General features: G+C 54.3%; 1 protein-coding gene across 1 annotated transcript in view; it reads left to right on the top strand.

The window, feature by feature from the left end:
• ADARB2 (adenosine deaminase RNA specific B2 (inactive)) overlaps positions 1-18,303 on the top strand; it is a 363,774-nt gene that overhangs the window by 333,832 nt on the left and 11,639 nt on the right. Inside the window, exons 5-7 of the mRNA XM_065871875.1 lie at positions 7,398-7,566; positions 9,320-9,471; positions 16,773-16,941. Coding sequence (XP_065727947.1) covers positions 7,398-7,566; positions 9,320-9,471; positions 16,773-16,941 — 490 coding nt within the window. The remainder of the gene's footprint in view (positions 1-7,397; positions 7,567-9,319; positions 9,472-16,772; positions 16,942-18,303) is intronic.

Here is an 18,303-nt window from a genome sequence, read left to right as displayed (position 1 = left end):
AACCACATCACACTGAAGGCTGGTTCAGCAGCTAGACTTTCTTAAACGGCTTTGGGAGGTCACGCGACCTCCAAGCCTTCTCACCCACGGCGCAGACCGGCTTCCCCCACTGCCGGAGCCTCTGCCCAGCCGGCCAAGGGGACCCCACGCCTCCCGCCTGGACCACCATCCCCAGCATCCACGCCGTCCTCTTTCTGTCTCTAGAAGCACCATTAAAATGTGCAGGAGAGAAACTGAATGTCCACGTCTCCCTAAGTGTCTTGACTTGGTTCTCTTGCTCCTGGAAGTGTTTGCTGGGGGATGCTGAGCTCAAGCTGACTTGCCCTCGGTATTTTCAAGGGTTTTTTCTATGATCTCTTATCTAGTATCTCTGACTAGAAACATCTTGTCTGACACATTCAGTTGCAGTGGTCGCCCCACCGCTGCCCACAGAAGGGAAGGGTCTTTTTTACTTGAATGCTACATAATTTCATAAGACTGTGCGGATGTCAGCCAGTCACCTTCCCTGACATTTTTTTCTTTTTGGTTGCGCCGGGCCTTAGCTGTGGCAGGTCTGCTCCTTAGTTGCGGCTCGCCGGCTCCTTAGTTGTGGCATGCGAACTCTTAGTTGTGTCATGTGGGTTCTAGTTCCCTGACCAGAGATCGAACCCAGGCCCCCTGCATTGGGAGCACAGAGTCTTAACCACTGTGCCACCAGGGAAGTCCTTCCCTGACATATTTAAGCTGTTAATTTGTGCAGTTTTTCCTTATATCATTTAAATTCTTTCCTTCATTCACATTTTTGTCAAATTTTTAATATTCTGAGTTAATCCCCAGGCTTTTACCTTCCTTCCTTGTTGCTAATCTACCTTTTACTCTGTGTTCTTGGGAGGTTGGCCCAGTGGGGCAGCCACTTAATTAAAATGTAACTTGATGAGTCCTGTCTGGGATGCAGGCTCTCACCTGCCCTTGGCCCCGACTTGGGGCATCACGATTTCTCTGGGACACGAGTAGCCCCTGCAGCAGCTGGTCTGTGCTGGAACTTGGGACCCCTTTCCACCCTCTGCATTTCACTCCCCTGCACCCCCAGGGCTTCTTCTCCAGCAGACCGTGGAGGTCAAGCCACCCTCCTCCATCGCGCCAGAGTCACAGATCTGCTCCCTCTGGAACCCTTTCCTTCCCGTGGGGTCTGGAAAGGGAGGAGAAGCAAACCACCCTCTCGAACCCAAACCTGGACCACATTATTGAGCCCGTTGTCAAGCGATGGCTCCAACTGCTCCAGGCATTTCCACGAGGAAGAGATTCTTGAGGGGCTGTTAATAATGATTCTTATTTGATATGAAATTTATAATTTTGATAACATTTTCACATACACTAATCAGTTGATTTCTCTGATCCCGAGAAGTGGGAAAGATGGGAATCTTTATTGTCGAATTTAAGACGTACAGACACCAAGACCAAGAGTCTGGGTGACCCTCACATCTTGGGGGGGCGGCGCTAAAATGTGGCGGCAGATTCCTGTCCTTCCTGCCCAGGTTACCTCTGGGCGCTGCTCCGGGCGTGATACTGAAGATCTGTCCATGTAATTGTTTATTTCTAAGGTTATTAAACAGCCAGAAAAAAAGAGTTTCCTAGTGTCTATTTTTAGAAGTTTACATTTAAACCTGTCTTTTGCTAGCCTGGCCTGCAAAACGTATGCAGAAGCTCTGGCTTGTACAAACACTCTTTCCCATTTAATGCGCAGCTTTAAACATACACAAACATCTGAGATTTATAAGTGCCCTGAAGAAATGCACGTCCCTTGAAGTCGGGCAGGAGAGAACACAGCCCAGAACAACCCCATCCAGAGCGCCAGACGCTCTGGGCAGAGTGTTCAGACCTGTCTTATTGGGGAAAATTGTAAAGTTAATCGTGAAGATTAACTCAGCAGTGGAACCTTAGCAAACTTTTCTGAGTCGTGAGTTGTAGGAGGTGTTTGCTGCGTGCGTTTTGCTCAGGTGAGCATGGGAGGTGGAGAATCTCATTTGCAGGGTCCATGCCGGGCTCTGGTTTGAGAAGCACGGGCACTTAAACACTGTTTTCCCACTTGCACTCGATAAATCCTGACAGTTTAAATACGGGTGAAACTTCTTTCAGTTCACCAGGAGCACTCGGGGAAGCCCATCTTCACAGAGCCCTTGCAGAAGCGGGATTCAGGGACTTTATTCCCCATATTCCAAAACTCTTTCTTTCCATCTTCTCCCTGAGTGACTGGAAATTACTTTGATCATAAAATTAAAAGCAGGCTCTTTTATTTATGCCCGGTAGGGCACAGGGAGATAAGCTGGACATGAACTGGACAGAAACCCTAAACAGAAGCCCTGGCTGTGACAAAAGATGAGAAATTATCATCTGGATTCCAAGGAATTAATCATAATGATTGCTAAGTGGTTGCCGAGAAACGTGAAGTTGACGCAGCATCTCCGTGGAGACACAGGACACAGGCTCAGAAGCATTAAGATCCATGGGGGCTGATGTGCCCCCACAATAAGGAGTGTGATGGACAATTGATTTTAAATCTGGGGTTTAGGGCTTCCCTGGTGGCACAGTGGTTGAGAGTCCGCCTGCCGATGCAAGGGACACAGGTTCGTGCCCTGGTCCGGGAAGATCCCACACGCCGCAGAGCGGCTGGGCCTGTGAGCCATGGCCGCTGAGCCTGTGCGTCCGGAGCCTGTGCTCCACCACAGGAGAGGCCACAACAGTGAGAGGCCCGCGTACCGCAAAAAAAAAAAAAAAAAAAAAATCTGGGGTTTAAACTATTAGGTTTAAACCACAAAATGCAGGATAGATTTTCCACTGACCCCGCGTAGCATGCATGCTGACTTGTTTATGGTAAATGTCCCTCCTTAAAATAGAGGGGAAAGTAACAATAGGCCCAGACAGCCCACTCCCGACTCATGTAGAGATGAACGGTAGTCTAGTCTGGAAGAAATCACCAGGTGCCGATGGGTCAGAGCCCTGACCCTGGGCCACTCTCCCACGGAATGCCTTAGTTCCTCCTCGGGAAGGAGGTGCGTGTGAGGAAATACATAAAGAAAGGAGGAAGACAGAGTTTGCGCTGCATTCTTTTGAGATCAGATCCCCCCATCAAAGCTGCTCAAATGCTCTGCTTTTGTATGATCATCAGGACATAACCCAGCATTTAATTGCCCAAAAGATTTCACGGGGGAAAAAAACCCAACACTATTTTATCTCGAGGCCATAAAACTAAGCCCATTTTTTTTCCAATCTCTTAAACTACAATCTTTTTTTTTTTCCCCAGTGGAAACATAACGCTAAGTTTGTTAGTGAAAGAATAAAAAGAAGACACTAATATGTACTATTTGTCTCTGTGCCAGGGATTGTTTTGGGGTGTTTAAACCATGTCGTCTTATTCAACAAAATAGTCCACATTCTCCCTAATCATGAGTGTCAGGTTGTACATGCTGGTCACGCCTGCTTGTGAAAGAGGAGAGAGGGAGGGAGGAAAGAAGGAAGGGAGGGAGGGAGGGAGGGAGGGAGGAAGGACAGGAGGAAGGAAGAAGCATCAGCAAAGTTGCTGGGCACAGTCCTGTCCGTTAGCCGAGAATTTAATCAGCTTGGATCACCCCCCACCCCACATGGCTGCAGGTACAACAATATTCTGAAGGGTCGGAACTAATTAATGAGCAAATGTGAAGCTGGGTAAAGCTGTACCTTTGAAGTGCTTTTGATTTTCAGATACGTGCACTTAGGGTCCTGGTTTATACTCCTTTCTCACCCAGTTTCCCTATATTTACTTTTTCAAGACTCATCCACCTGCTCAGGTGGCCTTGCTGGGACGTACATCCCAGAGGAGCACTTGGTGTCCTCCCAAGTGGGGGCTGTCACTGTAAGGAAACACAGGCCTCGTGGTTTAACAGGGGAAAGCAGGGTCCTGGCTTCTTGCCGATGGCTTGGCCTCCAGCACCATGGCCCTTCCCTGCGGGTCTGCTCAGGGCACCTCTCAACAGTCCTGTGTCCTGCTCTGCTGGGCTTGGCAATCCCCAGAGTTTAGGGCTCTGGACACCCCACCAGCAGGAGCCTGGGAAAAAGGACGGTCCCGGGAGCTGAGGCAGGTGGAGCTGGGTCAGTCCCAGGTCAGGGACCTCGGGGCGGAAGTTGAGCAGGAAGGCAGCTCCTGCGGATGAAAGGGTCGGGAGAGGGGAGGCGAGGGGGTGCCCATCTCACGGGGGCTCATACCTGCATCATCACCTTGAGCGAAAGAGTTTTCACTAACCAACCAGATGGTCAGCAGCCATTGGAGCCAGAAGTAGCCCACGTCCCTCAGTCCAGAAAAGACTAGACTGCATCAGGAGGTTGGCAGCAGGGCACGTGGGGAGAGCTGACTCCCTAGGGCCTGCATGGGGTTCCCTCTGAGCTCCTCATCCACAGGGCAATGCACAAATCCCTACGCATAACTAACTGTCCTCCTAAAATTGGTGCATTTGCAATGGTTAGAGACTGAAAGCCCTGCTGGGACACTGTTGTCTTCCGATTTGTGGAGACGCTGTAAATCAAGATCCCAGGGGGCGAAAGTCCCCCCCGCCGCCATCAAAAGTGAAAATCTTTCCTGTCAGTCTCAGTCCTAGCACATCCGTCACAGACCAGACATGTCTGAGCCGGCTTTTTTTTTTTTTTGCGGTACGCGGGCCTCTCACTGTTGTGGCCTCTCCCGTTGCGGAGCACAGGCTCCGGACACGCAGGCTCAGCAGCCATGGCTCACGGGCCCAGTCACTCCGTGGCATGTGGGATCTTCCCGGACCGGGGCACGATCCTGTGTCCCCTGCATCAGCAGGCGGACTCTCAACCACTGCGCCACCAGGGAAGCCCTGAGTCGACATTTTAAAATCAACTTGCTTTCAAACTGACTCGAGGAAATTTGGAGAATAGAAAGCTGAGAAGAGTAGAATACTGAATCGCAGGAAAAGACTGAGAATTAAACACAGACTTGGACCAAATAATGACTAGCTGTGAAACTGCAGGAGGTTCTCTGCAAATACTCAGGGTGCAAAGCCCAGGGGGTGCTGGGAGCCTGGGTGAGAGGGAAACAGTGCAGGAGCATCGAGCGGACCGTGGAGGAGGGTCTCCTGACGCCGAGCCCACACCGTGGAAGAGCCTGGCTTCCCCCAGTGGGTGGTGGAAACGCTAATGCTTGAGTCATTACACTCACTGGACACGGCCCAGAAAACAGGGCGTCACGACCAATCGAACAGCATACCATCGGGCGGTCTGCACGCAGGGTGAATGCCGCTCCTTTCTGTCTCTAGTTTCTATAGTTTGGGTGTTTGTTTCTTTGATACTGGTTGGTATATTTTACCTTCAGTTTTATTCCTAGAAATTTGGTAATCATTTCCTCCATAGTCAGATGTAGTATTGTGAAAATCTGTTGAGAGTTGGAAGAGGCTAAGAATTGTTTAGTCCCGGCTAAACAACTAAGAGTGCATTCCCAGAGATTTCCCAGAGTTGGAGGTGAGGGTGCATGCATGGCGTGGGAGTTCCATGCATCAGGTGTGGGCCAGCTGGGGAGCAAGCTGGCCCAGTCACCTTCGCATGTGCTGGGAGGCAGTTTCCCTGCTGGGGGAGAGAGGGTGGGGTGAGTCCTTTGGGGCGTGAGCACACCAGTCCTCGGGCTGAGGAGGGCAATGCAGGAGACCAGCCAGAGAGGGGCGGTCACTCTCCCTGGAACGTTTCTTTGGCTGTGTTTGCAGGCACCCGCAAGCCCCCTGCACACATCGCCTGAGACGGGCAAGGGCACCTGAGCAGGCACAAGGCTCTTGCTGCCGGCGGTGCTGCAAGTCACAATGCCCTTGGTCTCCGGTCCGGGGATCGCGTGTCTTCCATGTCCTCGAGGCAGTAAGCGGCTGACTTAGCAGCAGCTGATGGTGGGCGGGTGGCTCCCAGCCCTGACCCCCACCCCTGCCCTTCACAGCACAACGTGGGCTGTACACGCGCTGCTCCACACCTTGCTTCTGTCACATAACGATATCCCTTAGAAATCTTTCTATTCCTCCAGAGAACTTGTCTACAGGGGCCCAGTATACAGATGAACGTACTCCGCTCTAAGCAGTCCCCTACCGGTGGGTCAGTATTGGGTCACTCATATTATTTCACTTGCAAACATTGCGGTAGTAAATCACTTTTACATACATCATTTTCACACAACGTGCAGAGATACGACAGCCACACCAAACAGAAGGCCAGTTGCTTCGTTCTCACCACGAACCCATGAGCTTTGCTAGGAAGCAGCTGTGCGCGGCCCTCGAAGGGACCAGAGGGGGACGCGGGGCCATGGCCCCTCCTATGCCCCCCATGGGGTCATAAGGATCTCAGGACGGAACTTGCTGGATGGAAGGGAGGCTGTATTGCCGCTACCTACCTCCCATCTGCCCTGCTGTTCTTTAGGGAAAATGGAGAGCCTGGGCCGTCAAATCAGAAAGCTCAGCAGCCCCTCCCCGCTGCTGCCGCTGTTCTCAGGTGTGAGCTTGTTTCGGGAGCTCCTGAAATGCGGCCCCAGAAGCGAGGCCGGAGTCCCAGGCGGCTCCTGCTCTGCGTGGGGCCCAGGGAGGGGCCGCCCCACCAGGACGCCCGCACCTCCTGTGAGAGGCGGTTCCAGAGAGGGACGCGCTGGCCCGGGCATCCTGCTGTCTCTTCTGGCCTCTTGTGGGCGTCGAGAGTGGCCCTCGGCCCAGGCTGCACTTTCACAGGAGCCTCAGGGCCCAGACTGCCTGGTGCCCAGACCTCCTGCTGCTCCAGGGCTGGGCCTTGAGTCCAGACGCAGAGACATGCCCCAGCTTCAGGGCAAAGCCGCCGAGATGAGCGGAGCAGAGAAGCAAGTGTCCCTTCGTGCAGGAATCCGGGGTTCTGAGGGGCGCTGACTCCACGCAGGGAAGGTGGCCAATGGTCCTGAGTTTGCCTCAGAGGCATAGGCGGGCGGGCGGGGACTGGCCTGCGGTCTGTCTTCACAGACATCCTTCCGTCCTGAGCATAAGGCCCTCCTGTCAGAGAATCTTCCAATTAAGGGACGAATCTTCCTCAACCACAGGCCTGCGTCCCGCCCTGTCTGGGTCACACACGTGGGGAGACACGGCCCTCAGGTCCTTCAGGCCAGGAATCGGGGTTCACACACTCGGATCCCCACTGGGCTGGGATTGGGGAGTGAACGGAGTTCTGGGCGTGACTCCGGCCTCACAACTGAGCCAGGTGTGCACACGCCTCCCCCCCCAGTCCCTTTTGTCCCACTGGCTGGCTATTTACAGGTGAACTTGAGGCTTGGATGCAAGGGGGCGGGGGCGGCGGTGCCAGGTGAGGTGGAGAGCAGACCCACCGCCCCACGGGGAAGGCAGTGGCCGCAGGGCTCTGACGCCTCCTCTGTCCACCAGGCCTGGACGTCAGGCAAGCCCAGGTCATCGTCCTGTCCTCGGGGACCAAGTGCATCAGCGGCGAGTACATCAATGACCAGGGGCTGGTGGTCAACGACTGCCATGCGGAGATCGTGGCCAGGAGGGCGCTGATCCACTTCCTGTATGCACAGCTGGAGCTGCACCTGAGGTGAGCGGGGATCCCGGGCGGCCATGCAGCCCCCGTGCCTGGTGTCCCTCTATCCCAGCCGACCCTCAACGTGCCAACGGCTATGCCCCGAAAGCACACCAGCCCTTCCCAGACTCCAGGTCGAGTCTGTTTCCCTCCCCAGGCCTCGTCCTGGGGCCCCCAGGCTCAACTGCCCAGACGAGCCCAGCCAGCAGCTCTGAGCCCTGTCCTGCTATGTGGGGCGGGCTCTCCCTACACCCTGCCCCGCAGCGGAAACCCTTCCTGGACCTGGTCCCCAGGCACCACGACGGAGGCGGCCAGTGATGGGTTCTGTCGCCCTGTTTCTGGCCTCCTCCTCCTCCCTGCATGTTTGCATCTTAAAGGGAGGGGTTCTGTAATGAAGACCCTGAGCAACGTGCCCAGATGTGGGATGCCTAGTGCTGTTGGGCGGCCATCAGGAAGCAGCAGGCTGTCCCCTGGGGGGCATCTCCCTCTACGACCCCCTGAGCAGTAGCAGAATCACGGGTGGCTGTAGGCACAGCGTGTGTCTCTGCCAGAACCGCTGTCCTTCCACACCCTCCGGAGCAGCGTTCCTCAAACCCGCTAGCAACAGGGGCCTGGGGGCTTCAGGCGGTGACTCCCGCCTGCCCATGGCCTGTGCAGGGGCCACACAAAGGGAAGGCGGGTGCAGAGGTGCTGAGTAGACTCAGGAAAGCAATGCCTTCATACACTCAGTTAATTTCTGTCCGAGACCCTGATTTGCAGCTTCCCCCTGGTTCCAGGCTGGCGGATGGGGCGGCCAGGGTTGAATGTGGGGAAGGGAGTTGGAAATCTCTCCAAATGTGGGAAGGGTTTCTCTCCTGAATATCCAACTGCCAGGTCAGAAATGTTTCCAAACACCCCTAACTCTGGATGTGTCAACGTGGCCCCAGGCTGACGTTTAGGGCTGGCTGTGTGCTGGCACCAAGCTGCCAGGCCAGGGGCACCCAGGCCCCTGCCCTCAGGGGATCGGGGTTAGGGGACGGAGACCAGCAACGGCTGCAGAAAACCAGGGCCAGGCGTTTGCTCTGAGGTTTTGGGGAGGGCCTGGGGGGCCTGGCAGCAGAAGGAGCACAGTCAGGGAAGCAGAAAGGCTGGTGGGATGCCTCAAGGGTTCCCGGGGAGAAAATGTCTGTTCTGCTGCCTGCGTGCTCTCAGAATCCATCACCAATGGGGCAGAACGTGTAAAAACAGCAAGACCGGCGGGAAGGAGCCGCCCGTGACTGGTGAGAACGGGTCTGGGAGGGGCCACAGCTAGGCCCGCTCTGTGCAGAGGGTGCTCCTCACCGCCACTGAGGAGGGGGGCAAGGGGGGTGTCGTGTGGGGAGGACGGCCCTGGGGCACGGCCGAGGCAGAAGAAGAGGGGTCCCCGCGCCGGATTCCTCACTGGGCTGCGGCCGAGCCCTGCCTCTCTATCCCTGTTCTCCGTCTAACAGAACCATCTGCCCACGGCGGCCGTGTAGAGCGCAGCGTCCTGCGGGCACACAGGGAGCACCGTGACCCACAGGATGGCTGTGTCACAGACACTCACATTCGGGGTCATGTGTACCGAGGACGCTGGGCTTGTGAAGGGTGGGCTTGACCGTGGGCGGCGGGGAGGCCGAGGATGCAGCCTCTGTGGGCCGGTTGCTCTCACCCAGCTGCTCCGCAGCTGGTCCAGAAGGTTTCATGCAGGAAATGGACCGGGCGCCCCGGCCGGCCTCCCGTAGCTGACGGGGCCCCTCTCTGTCCCCAGCAAGCGGCGCGAGGACAGCGAGCGCTCCATCTTCGTGCGGCTGCAGGAGGGCGGCTACCGGCTGAGGGAGGATGTCCTGTTCCACCTCTATGTGAGCACATCCCCCTGCGGAGACGCGCGGCTCCACTCGCCCTACGAGCTCACCACGGACCGTAAGCGCCCAGCTTTCTGCCTTTGTGTTCGAACAGCCTGATACTCTCCTCCCTGGTTGGGGGGTCCCGCTCTCCGCTCAGACACCGCCTGCTTGCCTGGGTGGCGCGGCCCTGAGGGGCAGGCGAGCACATCTGCAGCATCGGAATGGCATCCTCTAAAACCTCGGTCCAAGGGCCCTCATCTCTGGGGACAGCGTAGCTGGAGACGTGACAGAGGCTCTCTAATTGCTGGGGCCCGTCGCTGCAGCAGGTCAGGCAGCCTGTGGCCAGGACACAGAACACAGGCTGAAGCAGCACAGAGGCGGGCCACGTGGAGGTGGAGTTGACCCCACGGCTGCGTCTGCCTCCATCTGCACAGAGGGGAGGATAAAGACGTCTCCCCGGGCACCTGGCCTCTCCCACAAAGGGTGTGAAAACCCTGGGCGGGACCTGCCCTCTTGGGTATTTTAGGAGAGCTGGTGACCACAGACACAGTCGCGTCCACCCAAGAGGTGACACCATGGTCCTGGGGGGAGGATACCGCAGTCTCCTCTGTGCGGGTCTCATGGGGTCAGTGTCTCCCCAGGTGCCATTAGGAAAGTCTGTTACTGACGCTACGTGTGTGTGTTACACATGCTCGTATACACACCACACACACACCCGCACACACACGCAGACACACGTGAACCCCTCCAGAAGCAGAATGAGGAGGGCGGGGAAGTGGAGTATCTGTGTGTGATGAGGGGTCAGCCCCTGCTTAAGATGGTGAGGCACCCACGGCCCGTTGTGCTCGGAGGGAACCTACAGCAGAAACAGACAACACAGTTACTGAAGGCGTGTTTGGGCCCTGACCCCCCACGGAAGGTCCACTCGTGTTCTAATTACCAAGGGAAGGAGCGATGAGCGCTTTCTGAATGCCGGCTGCATCCCGGCTTGCGGTGAGTGCCTCCACCTAAGATAAGGACGTGCAGGGAAATCGCTCTCTTTAAAACCCTGCATGAATTTAACCTATTTCTCTAATACTCAGATTGTATGTGGGTCCAAAAAAATGCCTTCTGCTTTTACCAGTGTTCCTCCAAGTCCATCGCTTTCCGCTCTGGGGAATGGTTGGACAGAGTCCCCTGTAATAGGGTACCGGTAACATTTTCATTGCTGTCTCAGCACGGGCTGCCCTCCTGAATAGCACAGGCTGGGTGGCTTATAAACTGCAGACATGGATTCCTCACGGTTCTGGGGGCTGGAAGTCCAAGATCAAGGTGCTGGTAGACTCAGTGTCTGGTGAGAACCCCTTTCCTTGTTCACAGACGGCGTCTTCTCGCTGTGTCATCACCTGGAGGGAGGAGCAGGGAGCTGTGTGGGGTCTCTTTATACGGACACTGATCCCATCATGGGGGCTCCACCCTCATGACCTCATCACTTCCTAGAGGACCCACCTCCTGACACCATCACCTTGGGGGTTAGGTGTCAACATACAGAATCTGGGGACACACACATTCAGACCATAACACCCACCTATGGAAAGTCAGTGGGAGAATCAAGTCAAACAGAGTCACGAAAGGGAACCTATTCAATGTCAGGGAACTTCCAGGGAGCTGCCCGAGGAGGAGAGCAGGCTGGGGGACCGGCAACGCGGGCAGTGGGCTTGGCCCCTCCAAAGGCCCCTGGGGTTATGCAGAGTGTTCCTTCTGACCGCGCAGCCTGAGAGAGAGACAGAGAAGAAAACATGAGAATTCATTTTCTCGGAGGCGCTCGTCAGGCTGGATCTACATGGTACCAATTCCCCACATGAAATTGTGAAATATGGTCCATTAGCTACTTGGAATTATCCTTCCATTTTCTCTCAGAAGACCTCGCATCGTGGAGACCCAGCCAGGAGCCCTCCGGTTCCAGGAGGAAAAGTCCCACAGAACTCTGGGGAGGCCCTGACGCACCAGCTTCCTGCCGGCCAGAGTCGGGGTGGCTGAGTGAGGAAGGGGAGCCCGTCCCACCCCGCCCCCCCGAGACTGCGCTCTCTGCCAGGGACGGTTCCAGGTCATCAGCCTCCCCGGCCTTAATTCCAACTTGCAAAGCCGGTGGTTTAGAAGAACAAGCAGATTCGTTCTCAGTGCGCCCTGGGGTTCTCCTCCAGGCACAGATGTCTCTTACTTCGTGGTGTTTTAAGAAGTGGCAGGTGCAGGTAGAAGAGACAAAAAAAAGCATTTTCCTCACATTTTTGCTGCAGATGTGCCTACAGAAATTAGAAGCTGCTCCTAGGTTATTTCAGCTGGTGTTTCTCCCCAGGGTTCCCACAGGGGCCCCAAGCGGGCACCTGGTGGGTCTGTCCCTCAGACGGCCAGCAAGTGTCCTGCATCACCTTCCTTACTCGTCGGCCAGGGCAAGAAACCCCGAATGTGTGCCGTCCCCCACGTGGAGGACCTTTACAGGTGGCTCAGCCTTCTCCATTTGCCGAGGCGCAAACACCCCGGAATTGTTTTGTTTTAGAGAGAACTGGCTAATGTGGGGATGGGGTGACTGCTGGTGGCTCACTCTCAGGGTGCCTCCTTCGCTGGACCTCGGAGGAGGGGGTGTGGGTGATGGGGAACCTTAGGGGTCCCCTCCAGGGCAGAGGTGACAGTGACAGGCCCCCTGGAGGCAGGGCCTGCCCGAGGGGCGTTTAGCAGGGATGGGTGCTCCCGCCTCCTGCAAGCCACCCCTGCAGAAGCCCAGCCTCACTGCCCCACGGCCTCAGGGTCCACGCTCCTGAACAGGCCCAGGGCACCCGACCCTGAAGGTCACGGCAATGTCCTCGCGTCCACAGATGCAGAGCATGACATGCTCCATCCTCTCCCCAGAGGGGTCACAGCCGGGAGAAGCTCTGGCCCTGGACAATGAGGCCTCCAGCTTCTCACCCGCAGCTGCTCCAGGAGCCTCCCCTCCACCGACCAGCATGTCCCCTGCCGGTCCTGGTCACTTTGGCTGGTTTGATTGTCACCCCTTGCTTGGTCTGCAGGAGCCGCTGTACATCTTTCTGCACACCCCACAGCCATGGTGCCGGGGCTCACCCCTCCCTCTCTCACACACAAGTACACGGCACACACGCACAACAGATGCCTGATGTGGGGACCGCGGACACACCTGTTCAGTGACTAGGCCTAAGGGAAGTTCTCAGCAGACTTGCCCAGATGGCCCCCTGTCCTTCAAGAGGGAAGGAAGGCAGAGTGAACCCCAGCAGAGAACCAAGTCTGACCCACCTGTGGCAGAGCCCCCCCGCTGTCCACCAGGGACTCTGGCCTAAGCCTTCGCCATAGCCCTAAAGGTTCCATGAGTTGCAGTAGCCCCAGACCCCTGAGGCCCAGTTCAGGGGCTCTGCAGCTAAGGGACAATACACAACCCCAGCCCCGGGGACGCCTGTGGCTCCAGAAATTCTAAAGTCCCTGGGGTATTTTCCCCTCAAAAACATTCACCTGGACAGATCGTAGGTTCTCCCTTCCTAGAGTCCTTAGAAATGGACTCAGTGTCCGTTGGCCAAGATGTCTGGGGTGGCGTGCTGCCTGTGAGCAGGTGTGCACAGATTTGGTTGTTTCCAAAGCCGACTTACCTACAACACTGCCAGGAAGTTTCTACAAATGCAGGTTCCTGTGCCCACTCTCCCAAGATTCTGGTGCCTCGGGGTGCAGTGGGTCTGAGGGTCCGTACTTTTAAAACTTCCCCAGTGATTCTGAGGATCAGCCATGTTCTGAGACCCCGGGTTCAAAACCCCCTAACCTGTCTCCTGCCCAATTGGTTTCCTATCCTCTCCCACCGGAGGGCGGGCCTGCGTGCAGACGGGGGACTGGTGGAGCGTCTGCAAGGCCTGCAGACGTGGGGGCAGTTCTGATCATAACCCAAATGAAGAGATTAATGAAAAGACCCGGGCTGGTCACAGTGGCTGGGTGACCGTTCTCCTTCCAACCCACCAACACTCTAATGCAAATTCCTCTTGCTTGGCAGGTTCTTTAAATAACCTAGAAAATTCAGTCCTTACTGCCATTTTAGAAGTGTTTAACAACTTAGTTCAAATCTCCGATCTATCTCCCACAAGAAGCCATGAGAAATAGCATGATTACATCACACAGCTATCTTACAAGTGTGAACTGAATGCCTGTGCATCTGAGCCAGTTCTATTCTTTGTACATGACGGCAGCTCAAGAGATTGCTCCAAAATCCCATAGGAAGTCAGGGGATCTAAAGTACACTTCCTGACGCCCCGTCTTCTGATGTGACTACTGAGCTACAGAGCATGCAACACATGATAATATCCGTGCATTGTAGGGTCGATGGATTTAAATGGCTTCTTCACTCACATCGTCACTGTCACCATCCTCACCAGGTAGGACAAGAACACCCACGTGACCACATGACAAATATTGTAGATGTCATTATTACAATAAATAGTAGACCACATCATGGGTATACCTTCTGGGATATACCTTTTGAAGCTTATTTGGGGTTTAAAAATATTGTCTTCTTTCCTATACTTTTTTCCCATTTCTGGCTCTTTCTCTCCCCTGCACCATTGCAGCAACCATGCATCACATTTCAGATAGACCTTTGCTCCCTCGGTGGACTTCCTCCATCGCCATCCGATTCTCTCCTGAAAGTAGAATATTCACTTGAACAATTTTCTTAAACATATTACCAGCCGCACTTTATCTTGACATCAGGGTCCGAAAGTAAGGGTTTTAGATGAACAAACACCACACTGAAGAGTCTCATGAGATGGAGAATTCGCTGAGAACATCCTTATGGGTTTGGGAGCATTTATGTATCCATGCAGGCAGGGTCTTAATGCTCCACACTTCCACTGTCTAGGGCACACGACAAATCCACTGCAGATGATTTAAGGTCAGTTCCCTGCAGTTTCTGGTTGGATTGGCATTTCGTTCTGCTTGAAGTAGCATCTTCAACTCCCTCCTGCCTCTCGCAATTAGGCAAGAAAGAGCCAGGGTAAACGAGCTCTGCAAGATCGCGACGCTCAGAGCCACTGGGACTGATCACACTGGTGGGGGAGCTGGAGGAGGCAGCTGAGACTCAACACCTCTGAAAATAAACACTTGTCAGGAGCATCTCATGCACCTGGCTCTTCAGGAAAAATTCATCTACCTGAAAACTTTAGGTTAACTCCTAGAAACCAGTTGTTACTCAAGCCAGGCCTCCGGGTTGTCATGGCCTTAACAGGCTACAAAGTCTGCTTCAGGGAAGGTTAGTTGCACAGAAGTACTGGGTAAGAATTCAGAAGAGCCTTACAATGTAATGGGTGACTTTCCAGGTCTGGAAAATGACACAATAGTTGAAACATTGAGAGAATGGTTGAATATAATTACCAGAAAGAGAGGGACAGCAAGTACCGTATTTCCTAAGAAAGTATTCCCACACAGAAGACTTTAGTTCCTAACATTGTGGTAAATTGTGGAAACTGTTAGCTACGCCGGCCCTCCTTTCCCTCAGTGCCACCTGCCACAGGAAGTTGATGTGATAAAGACCTCACCTGGACGGTGTAAAAAGTCAGGTCAAACCAAAGTTTTGCTCAAGTATTTTTGAGTCAGGTGAAATATTTTATGTTCAATTTATTATCACCACTATCGTCATCTTCGTCCTCATCATCATTGTCTCATCGTCATCACCACCATCATCACTGTCTCACCATCACCACCATTATCATCACCGTCACCATCACCATCACCATCGTCACCATCATCACCATCGTCACCATCATCACCATCGTCACCATCATCACCATCGTCACCATCGTCACCATCGTCACCATCGTCACCAGCAGCAGCAGCAGCAGCATTGTCACCCGATTCCTCGTGCCACTTAAATGTGCAAAGAAGAGATTCAGGCTCTACCTAGGGGGAGGGCTGGGCATCCCTTGGCTGTGCCCCTCCCTCCCCCAGGCTCAGTCTCTCAGCTTGGTTCTTCCTTCCATAGATGACTCATAGGCCAGTCCAAATTGGATCTCAACAAGGACCTGGTTAGTAGTATGGTCAATAAGCAATCTAAAACCTCTCAAAAGTTTACTTTCTCCACAGAGTACAGCAATTTTCTTCCCAAGAGATGGCCTCTAGGCAGTATGAATACATAGTAAAGGAACTTCAGTTCTTAGAAAGCATGAGAAAAGATACTGGAAATGACTTCAAGATCTGTAAGAGAAGGTGCCCATATAAACCCAAATGTTATTAATTATTTGGGTAATAATTTATATTAATAATTTACCCTCACTCCAGTGCAGATAAATGAAGGAGAAACACATTTTCACAAATTCTAAAACTTACATAGAAACCTTTTAAAGAAGGCATTTAGTGTTCATCCCACCATCGTGTGTGTCAACGTTGGTATCACTGTGGTAGTTCATATATAATTTGTACACAAAGCAGTTAAGCATTTCTATAATACATTATAATCCTGACTAAATGTATAGAACCTTTTTTTAAAAAAGAAAAAAATAATAAATTTAATCTTCCTCTCGTTCAAGCTAGTTCTTCAAATAACTGGTGTATATGGGTGTGGAGGTGACTCTGGAAAGCAAACGCAGGAGAGCAGTAACAGGGCATCGAGGCGCCCCTACCATGGGCCGGTCTTTGGGTGTAGCAGACGCCCCCTCACTGGGACTCTCGGCAGCAGCTCTGGGATCCCAGGTCCCATCTCATTTAGTCCCTAAGCCTAGGAGGGAGGCACCACCACTACCCCATTTTCAGATGAGCTAACCGTATCACAGTAGTTTTAAGTAGCTTTTCCAAGGCTACGCAGCTAGGAAACCATAGAGCCAGGACTAAAATCTAGACGAGGTCTGCAGCCCAGCAATTGGGCTGGATCCCACCAGCCGCCTGAGAACTAAGCATGGTTTTTACATGTTTTAACGGCTGGAAAGGGTGAGAAGAGCATCTCCTGACACATGAAGGTGACGTGGAACCCAAAAGTCGGTGTCTGTAAATGCAGCTCCTTCCCTGGCCCGTCTGTGCTGAGAGCTGGGCCGCAGGTCCAGTGGTCGGACTGAGACCAAACGGCTGCAGAGCCACCGATGGTCACTGTCCAGCCTTTTGCTGTGACGCCGGCTGAGCCTGGACCAGAGGGGTTGCTGTGCCCCAGCTCCTCCCGTGTCTGTACAAGTCCGTCCGCCCAGCACTTACCTCCAAAGCTGCTTCCTCATCCTGAACGCGGGCGGTGGCACCGGGGTCACTGGAGTTGCTTCCCAATGAGCTCCCCTCTTCATCCCCTCCCCTCGGAGCACCCCCCCGTGACCACCCTGTATCGCCCCCACCGTGTCCCCAGCCCCCGTGTCTCACGCAGCTCTCGTCCCCTAGTGAGCCGCAGCAAGCACCTGGCCAGGAAGTTCCGGGGGCACCTGCGCACGAAGATCGAGTCCGGGGAGGGGACAGTGCCCGTACGTGGCCCAGGCACGGTGCAGACATGGGACGGCGTCCTGCTGGGCGAGCAGCTGGTCACCATGTCCTGCACGGACAAGATCGCCAGGTAACAGCCCCTCTGTCCTCTGCACGAGTGCCGCCCGGGTGTGTGTTTGGCGGGGGGGAGGGACAGGGACTGTGGTCCCAGAGGGGGGCCTGGCCGGGTGCTGAGGTGCACTCCAAGGTCCCGGACTCTGCCCTGTCGGCCCTGAACTCCACACCCGCCACGGGACGTGGCTGCCCGCTGCCCCACACACAGTTGTGCACCGGCCAGGCGCTTTCTGTACCATCACAGCCTCCCTGGAAAGCCAGACAGAGCCGTCAGAGAGGCAGGCGGGGCCGAGGAGAGGCAGACACCCAGGGACTCGGGAGTCAGGGCAGCGGGGACTCCAGCCCCGACCCCAACCCTGACCCGAGCCTGCATGTGGAGGGGCCGTGGCCCAGGTGCACTCGGTACCTCTGTGAGGCTCCCTAGGCGACGGGGCAGGTAAAACCTCAGCCCTGGCGAACAGGGATCCGAAATCTCGAGGGAAATCACCAAACGGCTACAGGAGAAATAAGGCCTTTTACTCCCCTGGAGTGACTGCCCCCCGCCTGACTGCAATACAGCAAAGCACTGATTTCTGCATCTAAGAGAGCTGCCTGTAGTCGTCAACTAGCTCATCTCTCAGAAGGAAACGCAGCCTCCTTTGTACTGTTTTCATCTATTCATGAAGTGGGGAGAAGCAGCAGTTTCCACCTTAACGGAAATTCTCTTGCTCTCCCAGGATCGCGCTGGGTCTCTAAATTAATTCTGACTCCTTAGCAAATGAAGTGAATGAATGATACAGAAGTTAAGTTTCACTGTCTCTAGGATCTTAAATGTCAATTGACAGAGAATTAAACTCGCTACAAAGCCCGGGTGATGTGGGACGTCAACAGTCCTGATGCTGAAAGCGCGGCACCTCTGCACCGGTGCCGAATCGAATCTCGGAGACAGACTTTTAGGTGAAGTAGAAAAGGACAGCCTTATTGCTTTGCCAGGCAAAGACGGACACAGCAGGCTCCTGCCTCGAAAAACTATGTGTCCCCATAGTTTTGGGGGAGGATTTGATGAGGGGTTTATAACAAGCCTTCAAGGGGGTGTTGCTGATGAGATCAGGCCATGTGCAGGGTCTTAGGGGGTCGGGTTTCCTAACCTTGATGGGCTTCTCTGGCTCCTTTATCTCACCTCAGGTGGTTTCTTGGCTACTCCTCTCTTGATTAGCAACTGTTCGAATTGCCCTTTGGCACCCAGGGAAGGTCACAGAGGCTGCAGTCTGTTCCCTAGAAACAAGAAATGGGGGACAGAAAGGCTTTCGTGCCCAGGAGCCCATAGGCCCCCTGGTTTCATTCCCACCAGTGATGCTCTGTTTAACAAAGTCTACTTAGAAAGCACAGTTCACATCAC

The sequence above is a fragment of the Phocoena phocoena genome, chromosome 2, assembly GCF_963924675.1.
Source record: "Phocoena phocoena chromosome 2, mPhoPho1.1, whole genome shotgun sequence".
NCBI classification, from domain to species: Eukaryota; Metazoa; Chordata; class Mammalia; order Artiodactyla; family Phocoenidae; genus Phocoena; species Phocoena phocoena.
Note: the sequence above shows the minus strand (reverse complement) of the source record. Positions and strands in the feature narration are given on the sequence as shown.